Consider the following 10,210-nt stretch of genomic DNA (forward strand, 5'->3'; position numbering starts at 1 on the left):
TTATTACCCAATATTAATGAAGGAGAAAACACGACAAACCATCATAGTGATGGATGCGCAGGGTTTAGTTACGATAACTTCAAAAAGAAAAATAGAGTACTTAGAAGAACTAACCCAAATTGAAAAGAAAATAGATATAATGAATATAAGTGAAACCTGGTATTCCCAAGAGACTGGGAATGATGATCAATAAAAGGGTTCCAAACTTATAGATCAGATAGAAAAAATAGGAATCAAGGGGAACCGCAATATATGGGAAAGACAAAAACAAGGAAAAATATATGAGAAATATAGTAACTCAGAATGTGAACTAATAGCGGTAGAATTTGAATCTGAAAAATTAATGAACATAGTAATATATAGACCTCCTAATACTAAAGAGTTTGACTTAATAATAGAAAAATTGGATGATATATGTAGAAATCACAAGGACTGGACTATTCTCCTATCTGGAGACTTCAACTTTCCTTTCGTAGACTGGAAAGAACGAATAGGAGATTGTGGATGTACTTATACATATAAAAAAGAGAGTAATAGTAGTGCAGAAGATAAGAGGCAATTCGAAAAGCTATTAGATATGCTACTAGAATACAACATTCAACAAATAAATCACCTGCCAACAAGAAAGGAAAATACTTTAGACCTAGTATTTGTGAACGAGATGAATTATGTTAAAGAATAATAGTTATAATGCGAGTATTTCAGACCATAATGTCATAGACTTAACAGTCCATTCCAAAAGCAAGTGAAAAAACAGAGATAAGCAAGAAATGAAAAAGTGGGAAGATATGGAAAATACAACTTCTACAGTAAAAATATAAAATGTCAGAAATAAATGAAGAATTAAACAAGATTGGGATAACATTTTCGTAAGTGACGCATAAAGGTAAATACGGAGATATTATATAAAATATTAGAGAAAATAGTGGATAAATATATACCGAAGAGAAAAGTAAACATCAGTCATGCATACCAAAGAGACAGAAGGATCTTGTTCCAGAAATCAGAAAGTGGGAAAAAAGGTCTTGCAAAAGAAAAAAAAATGCATGGAAAGTTTATAGAACTAAAAAGTAAGATAGAAAATGCAGAACAAAAGATTATCAATCAAAAGAAAAATGAAAAACGTACTTGGAAGACCATATTAAATATCAAGCAAATCCCAAACTATTATACTCATATGCGAAGAAGATGAATAAAAGAAGAATAGAAATAGGCCCTCTAAGAATTGAAGGGAGATTAACGAATGAAAAAAAGGAAATTTGCAACATATTGGCAGAACGATATAGAGAGAATTCACCCCTAGAATAGATAATGAAGATAATGATATAGAAGTAAGGGACGAAAATAGTGAAATATTTAGCTGACATAGATATTGAATGAAGCTGATATTGTGCAAGGCTATTAATGAAATTAAAAATGAGCTGCTGCAGGGCCGGATGGAGTGCCTGCTATTTTGTTAAAGAAAGTAGTTCATTCTATCGCAAAGCCACTTGCAATATTATTAAGACAAAGTGTAGATACAGGCAAGATTTATGATGAGCACAATTAGCATATATTACCCCTACTTCAAAGTGGATCAAGACTAGAGGCAAGTAATTATAGGCCTGTGAGTCTAACATCACATATTATGAAAGTGTATGAAAGGGTAATGAAGAAAAATATTATGAAACATTTAATAAAAAATAATTTGTTTAATAAAGGACAACATGGTTTCGTACCCGGAAAAATTACACAAACCCAACTGTTAGTCCACCGTGAGAACATATTCAAAAATATGAAAAGCGGAAATGAAACAGATGTGGTTTATTTAGACTTTGCAAAAGCTTTTGACAAAGTAGACCATAATATATTAGCGAAGAAAATTAGAAAACACAATATCGTGGATAAAGTAGGAAGATGGTTAAAAAAATTTTTACACAACAGAAAACAGATAGTTATTGCAACGACGAGAAATCGGATGAGCCAAGGTAATATCCGGTGTGCCGCAAGTACGGTGTTAGCTGCAATACTGTTTGTTATTATGATTGAAGACATAGACAGTAATGTTAAGGATTCGGTAGTGAGTAGTTTCGCAGATTGACACAAGAATAAAGTAGAGAAATTACTTGTGATGAAGATAGGAACGCTCTACAAAGAGACCTTAACAAAGTATATGATTGGGCAGAGGTAAATAGGATGGTATTTAACTCTGATAAAATTTTGAATCAATAAATTATGGAGACAGAGAAAGAAAGCTATATGCATATAGGGGACCTAATAATGAGACAATCACAAATAAGGAAGCAGTTAAAGACCTGGTGTGATGATGAATAGGAACATGTTATGCAATGATCAAATAGCAATTCTGTTGGCAAAATGTAAAGCAAAAATGGGAATGTTGTTACGGCACTTCAAAACAAGAAAAGCTGAACACATGATTATGCTTTATAAAACATATGTTCGTAGTCCACTTGAATATTGCAATATGATATGGTACCCACACTATCAAAAGGATATTGCACAAATAGAGAGTGTACAAAGGTCTTTTACAGCTAGAATAGAAGAAGTTAAAGACCTTGACTACTGGGAAAGACTACAATCCTTAAAAATTATATAGTCTAGAAAGGAAGAAGAGAACGCTACATGATAATTCAGCATGGAAACAGATAGAAGGAATAGCAGAAAATATCATGGAACTAAAAATATCAGAAAGAGCAAGCAGGAGGTAGATTAATAATGCCCAAAACTATAACAGGAAAAATAAGGAAAGCACACAGGACTTAATCCCACTACGCACAGCATCGATAATGCAGCGTCTATTCAATGCGTTGCCAGCTCATCTGAGGAATATATTCAGGAGTGGCGGTAGATGTGTTTTTAAGATAAGCTCGACAAATATCTAAACTGCATCCAGACCATCCAAGATTGAGATACAAAATGATACCGGAAGATGTACTAGCACTCTCGGCTAGACATTAGAGGTGCCTCACACTGAGGGACCTGGTCAACCCGAACAAGATGTAAGGTCTGTAAGGTAAGGTCAGATCTTTCACTGTCAATTTCCATTTCAGCGCTGAATAGCCTTATAGTGCGTTTACTTTTCTAAGATCTCTAGGGTATGGCCTGTACAGAAATCATACGTTGCCAATTTTCACGTTATGGTAATCATATTAGGCTTCATGGAGTCTATTGAAATAGTTTTTTATTTCTTAAATGTGATTCTTTGTTTGCATCAGATATTTTGAATATATCTTATTCGTATATTCTTCCTGAAAATCTCAGTTTCACTAATGAAAATTGAAGATATGGCATATTTTTTCCCCGGCGATGCCACATCTGAGTTCAGGGGACCTATGGGTTTTAAAAGGATATAAAAGGTCATGGTCAATATCATTAAAGGATACTCGCACTCGATCACCCACTGTGAAAAGTATGGACACCCCAGCCCAAATGGACTACCCATAAACGTCTTCACCCACCACCTGAGGCCAAGGAAATAGTCTATAATTTCCTGAAATACTTCATTTTATAAAAAAAAACATCTTGAAGGTCCTGTAACTGATGTTTCGAAGGCTATCCGAAAAACATCTGAAGCAACAAAAGTGTTAGAAATGACTATTCGTAGACTTAAGAAGCAAGAGAGGTGGGAAATATAGTGGAATCTCCAGTGTTTCAAAAAAGAAAAGAGAAAGTGAAACCTGTGACTGACTTGGATGATTTTGATAAAAATGTTATGCAGAGAAGGAATGCGTGGTTGTCTTTTCCAAGGGCATAATAGATCGATGACTTATGAATTTATGTTTCAAGTCCAAACACCGGAGCCAACAGGCCACTCAGCGCATCTATAATTGTAGAAAGAGAAAGAAGGAATAGCTAAGTAGAATCGGGAATGGAAAAAAAAAAAAGTTAACAGGGAAGAAGCAAACCCTTTCCCTCAACTCCCAAGGTCTAAAGCGAATCCTCCTAAGAAGGATTATATCTGCGGGAAGCATTTAATGGGACTTACATACCCGTAGATATGACAACTCTGCCTTTTCTACCTGGCCCCACCCTAGCGATCTTAGAAAAGTAAACGCACTATAGTTGCCCCAGTGCTTTGCATAATGCCAAAAATCTATATAAACCAAATCAAATCAAAATAAAAGTAGTGAATGACGGAAGAAGTTGCATTAGCAAAATATATAGGGGGAGGTATGCCCTTAGGTGATGCCTGGGGTCACTGTTAAGTTGACGTTGGTTCTGTTAATTGTCTTAATCTGCTTCATCGTTGCCTTAAGGAAGGTATTGTCTATATAATCAGAGTCCCAGGCTCCTTTAGAAAGATTGAACCTATTATCTTGTTGCTTTATCAGTGAAGATTCTACCACCGGACATTTGTATCGACAGCTGCTCTTGTATAAAATTCGGAATGAGTTCCGATCTACAGTATGGTTTGTGCTATTTATTTGATGGAAAAGGCCAAACTTTGTTGTCCATATCTAACTGAGCGTTTTTGTTGAGTTAATCTTTCAGAGATTTTCCTGTGAATCCATAGTATGACTTATCACAATCCCTACAGGGGATTTCATAAACCCCTATGTCTTTAGAAGCAGGTTTCTGCTGAAAGTTAATTAAGGATTTTCCTTTTCTTTGTTTTCTGTGGGTTTGTAAGAAATGCTCTTTGCTTTACGTATGGCTTTTTCTATTATGTGCTTGGGGTATTTTAACAAGATAAGTTGATTTCTGATTGCTTCAAGTTCTATGTTAAGAAAATCTGGGGGGCAAATGTAGTCCTTAGCTTGAAACTAAAGTGTTTTAATGGGCCTTTTATTCTTGAGGAGTATCCTGTTTTAACAGAATAATTTATTTACATATAATCATGCATTTTTTTTACAGTATTTTCATTTGCTATTCCCCTTATAAGTTTAGCAACTGTACATTCTCTAGCAGTTCAGTATCTCATGGGTTTATATTATTATTTTCATGATCTGTTTCATAATTTCTTTATTACTTTGGTATGTGTCATTTTAATAAGGGAAAACATTGACATACAGAAAGGTGTTTATTTGATTCAGTTACATTTACTGACAAAAGCATATTTTCTAGAGGGGTCTATATGGTCTGCGAAAGATAACATGATCATGGCATCTTCTGCAGGGGTCTTACGTTTGCCCCAGGAGTTTCTTTGCCTGTTCGCTTTTGATTTAGGATGATGCTGGCCTTATGCCAGCACAGACTCTTGTTCCTAGAGTAGCCTGTAACACCCTTGACATTAGAGTCATAATGAAAAGGCCCTGAAGGTGGCGTAAATGAAAGTCTGAATTTCCAGTCCCTTTAATCCTATGAGTATACTAAAATTGTATCAAAGAATACGATATTCTTAACTCATTCTTTCCGTAATTAAACACAATTAACCCTAAGCCTAATGGGCTTAACTACACAAGGAAGGTGATAATATACCTATATATATTAATATATATATACTATATATATAGAATAATCGTCCCGCACGAAAGTCCACTTGAGAATTATCATAAAATCCACGTAAGAAGGCCAGTGAAAAACGGGGACTTGGAACAAGTATTTTCATAGTATATCCTACTTTTCAAGTTCACACTAACGTAAAAACATAGCTTACAGAGTTTTTATATACAAAATTAAGTATTGGTGGGTGGGGGGGGGGGGGATTATCTCTTGATCCTCTTTGTTCCCCGTCCTTTCTTTTTGGAGAACATGCTCGCCCGAATCAAGAAAAGCTAACTCCAACCACCACTACTTAATTTTGTATATAAAGCTTTTCGTAAACTATGTTTTTACTTAGTGTGAACTTGAAAATGTAGAATATACTGCTTGTTCCACGTCTGGTTTTTCACTCGTTCTTTTACGTAGATTATATATATATATATATATATATATATATATATATATATATATATATATATATATATATATATATATATATATATATATTCTGCAGTAAACGTCAGTTTCATTTTTGGAATGAGGAGGGTTTAGGTGAGATCTTTAGGACCTTCCATCTCCCAGACCAATGAGCATATTTCAGTACAACATGTAAGTGGAAGAATGTCCTGGGATTCTAAGAGATCACTGTGACGTCATCATGAATCCTACATCCAGTCCACAAGTGAAGCCCTCCCTGGAACCAGTGAAAAAGGACATGCGTCGTACGCAACGGCGCAGTTTCCTGCAGCAGCAGACATAAGCAGGGACCTCGTTCCTTCCATTTTGGAGGGGAGTACTGTCAGCAACCTGAGGAGTAAAGAGGAAATTGTCTTGAACGTTCAGAAAGAGGACCCTGGTTTAGAGAGAGAATATCGTCCTTATTTCATTCACAACCTGAAAGATTAGATTAATTGTAGCGTATTGGTAGTCATTGGTTTAGTTTAGTTTTTTTTATGCTATGTGGCTCTCAAGTTTTAGCTACCTCAAATACCTGACTTTAAAATAGCCAGGTACTACTTCACAGGCATATCGAGATCTTTTCAGATGGCTGAATTTTACTGTATTGTTCTCTTACTCATCCTTTCGCTACATTTTTCTTTGGCGTGGATTGTTCCTCTAAGATCTGAAATCCGTAAAACAGATTACATACTATGTAGTATATTATATATACGTAAACACAAACTCACACACACATATGTATATATGTATGTATGCATGTATGTATATATATATATATATATATATATATATATATATATATATATATATATATATGTGTGTATATATATATATATATATATATATATATATATATATATATATATATATATTTCGTATAATGTATACATAATCAAGTTTAGACGTCGTTTCCTTACGGGGATACTGAAGAAGGCACAAAGAAAGACGCGGCTTCACAGGCCATTCGGGAGGCACACTCCTGATTCTCCGACAGGAAGTCCTGCGCGACGGTCCACGCTCCCCGGAGGCTCTCCTCGGAAGGAAATAACTTTGAACCTGGAAGGATTCAGTCATGAGTTCACGATTTGAAAGAAGGAACTTGCCATCAACTTGTATGACCTCAGTGTTGTTATCCTCAAAATATGATCACTTTCAAGGTTATTACTACGAAAGAAAGCAAAGATAGGCAAGTGGTAAGTAAGTCAAGGTCAAAGTCGTGTTTTTTTTTTTTTTTTTTTTTTTTTTTTTTTTTTTTATTTTTTTTTTTTTTTACCTTCTCCCCGCGATTTGGGACAGCCACAGCTTCCTTCTGGGATCGTCCTCTTCCGCCTCCGCCCTAAGAAGTTGTCATTATAATTTTCGTTTATATTTGTATTGTCATTCGTGTTGATATCCGTGTTGTCGTTGGTGTTAACATTCGTGATGGTGTTGATGGTAGAAGCTGACGTAGCGCCATGTACCGTTTTGTAGAGGGTGGCGCCAGTGACGATGCCGTTGAAAATCAGCAGCATGCTCAAGATGAGCCCCAAAAGGCTGAAACGGAAAAGCTTCGGACAAAGAGGGTGGCCCTCGACCTTCTCTTCGGGTTGTAACAGTAGATGAACCTTGGTCTTATGATCGTCATAAGTCGAATCATAATGGTCTTGGTTGCGATTGTCTTGGTACGACTCGTGGCTGATTTCGGCGGCAGCATTATCCCGGAGAAGTTCGTCGTTTTCGTGGTGGAGGTAACTGCTGTACTCTGCGGCATCGCGCGAGTTGCTAGGATTCCAGGAACCTGAAAATAAATAGTTTAACTACAGAGAGTCCTTGTGATGCATTTTAAACCGTTTAGAATTTCACGTATCCCAAGCATTTTTGCTGTTGCAGGTAGTAAAATTTTAAGAGTTATTATCTTTAACACATGTAAAAAAGATATTACAATCTCGTGATCAGATATTTACAGTGATAACGATGTAAACTACTATAGGCTAGGTTTAGATTGAAGAATTCATGCGCTAACCATAAGAGAGAGAGAGAGAGAGAGAGTGTGTTCCTGGTAATGGTATCAGTAACTTGAAGCACTGATAATTATAATTTTTCTTGACAATACACCTTACCGTCTCTGTTGACAGGGCTCGCGGTCCCGTTCAAAGCGGATCCACTGATGCCGGGGAGAGCGTCACGGTCGCCATAGAAGCCGACGAGAATGACGGTCGCAATTAATTTCAACCTCATGGTTCTCCTGGAAAGGAAACCCAAATCTGTTAGGCCTCGTTAGTATCATTAGCAGACTCTTTTGAAGAGTATTTTCTTTCCGTAGGGTTGGTAGTGACATCAGTGCACTTCATGTGGTGTACACTGTATAGGCTGTTACTAAAGGTATATATGGAACCTACTTATGTAACTGTGATAGACACAATGTCCTTAACTTTTCTGATTCTTCTCTGATTCTTCACTCTCTTTGGATGCGTTTTTCACTACAAAGCCGTAGAGCCAAATGCAATAAATGTGAAGTAATTTGCAATGTTCCTTCGACCCCTAGCCTACACCCATTTTTTTTTTTTTTTTTTTTACTTTATACTTTACCTTTGTTCCCACCAACTATTCCAACTCTCTTCTTCACCTTTAAGACTCGAATGGCTGAAAGAGCCCAGTGCTTGGCCTTACAGGTAGATCTTTATACATTAATCAATCACATGTCCCTTCAAAGGTGTCAAGTCACCGAACATTGAAAGACCTATCATCCAAAATATGTGTACGGTTTAAACTCATCCTATCATAACTCTTTTTTTCCTTGACGCTGGTTCCCCTTTGATTTCTAAAGCCAACAATTACCTTCATTATATATTATATCTATTAGTCTACTTTTTTAAAATCATGTTTTTGTTCTAACCCCCTCCCCCCAAGTTCCTAGGTTATAATTCAGTAGGTATGACAAGTGGGGAGAATTAGGCCTATATAGATGTCGCCGCCACAGAGGACTTGTCAACATTTTAAGAGAAATCCATTAACGCTATAAACTGATGCCTGAAATGACCAAAAAAAAAAAAAAAGGAAATCAATTCCCTAATATATTTGTGTACGTGAGCCAAGCCAAAGTTTTAGAGAAAAAGCCAAAAGTCAAAGTCGTAATTGTGCGAGTTAATTAAATTCGTCTAATTTTTGTCGTATAAATTAGCGGATGGCAACATTGGTTTTCTTTTATGTTGAAGGACATCTTGATTGTTTTTTTTTTCATCTGTATCAAAACAGTCGTATCATTTGCTTTTCATTTTTCTGTGAAATATAGTCACTTGAGGGTTTCAGACATTAAAATTTATTGGTTAAAAGTACTAATATATGTATGCATATATCTATATATGTAAGTCATATCACATTACCGTGATTCATATACATACATCGAGCTACAAATGTCCTTTAATATCTAATTCACTCTACCTCGGAATTAATATATTTTCATATATGCTTAATAACCGAAGGGGAATTTTTATTAGGCGATAATAATAATTGGTTGGGGCGCCCAGGCGCGAACCCAGGACACCATACAAATCCAAAAACGTCAGTGAAGCTTTTACCCACTGCACCACCGCAAGAGGTGGTGGAGTGGGTAAAAGCTTCACTGACGTTCTTGGATTTGTATGGTGTCCTGGGTTCACGCCTGGGCGCCACCAATTCTATTATCGCCTAATAAAATTCCCCTTCGGTTAAGCATATATGAAAATATATTAATTCCGAGGTAGAGTGAATTAGATATTAAAGGACATTTGTAGCTCGATGTATCTATATACTATATATGTGTGTGTGTCTATGTATATGCAATGCAAAAGCGAGAGTCAGCGAGATTATAAACTAGAACATTCTCGCATTATTTTCAGTGAGAACAATAATTTTGAGTAACTTTTTCTTTCATCCAGTTTCCAGGGTTTCATTCACTAAAAACATGCAATAGCCTATATAAGTATGAATGGCATGTCTCATTACTGATTAATGCCATTTCAAATGACCCATTCTTTTATTGTTGTAATATTTAATATCTTTGGGTCACGATAACAGAAGATGCATGCAAGTACACCTGAGAGAGAGAGAGAGAGAGAGAGAGAGAGAGAGAGAGAGAGAGAGAGAGAGAGAGAGAGAGAGACTAATAAAATGCATGCACATACTCGATGAAGAATTATGGAATCTAACTTATCGGCACGTGGTTGTGCCAGACACAGTTGACGAAAATTGATAAATAAGAGAGACATTCGATCACCTACCGTTCGTCAGTCAGCGCTGTACCAACGTCGCCAGGAAATGCACTGACGCTACTGAGGAGTCGCCTGGCTTCGGAGGACCTCTCTCTCTCTCT

The 10,210-nt window shown here is 36.2% G+C and overlaps 1 protein-coding gene across 1 annotated transcript; it reads right to left on the minus strand.

The window, feature by feature from the left end:
- Positions 1 to 5,937: 5,937 nt before the first annotated feature.
- Positions 5,938 to 10,210, minus strand: LOC135196079 (uncharacterized). The gene is made up of 5 exons (XM_064222536.1): positions 10,119 to 10,210; positions 7,980 to 8,104; positions 7,154 to 7,657; positions 6,798 to 6,936; positions 5,938 to 6,228 (listed from the first exon to the last, which is right to left on the minus strand). The coding sequence occupies exons 2-5, from the start codon at positions 8,095 to 8,097 to the stop codon at positions 6,087 to 6,089; spliced, it is 903 nt and encodes a 300-aa protein (XP_064078606.1). The 5' UTR covers positions 8,098 to 8,104; positions 10,119 to 10,210; the 3' UTR covers positions 5,938 to 6,086.

This window comes from Macrobrachium nipponense, chromosome 17 (genome assembly GCF_015104395.2).
Source record: "Macrobrachium nipponense isolate FS-2020 chromosome 17, ASM1510439v2, whole genome shotgun sequence".
In the NCBI taxonomy this organism is placed as follows: domain Eukaryota; kingdom Metazoa; phylum Arthropoda; class Malacostraca; order Decapoda; family Palaemonidae; genus Macrobrachium; species Macrobrachium nipponense.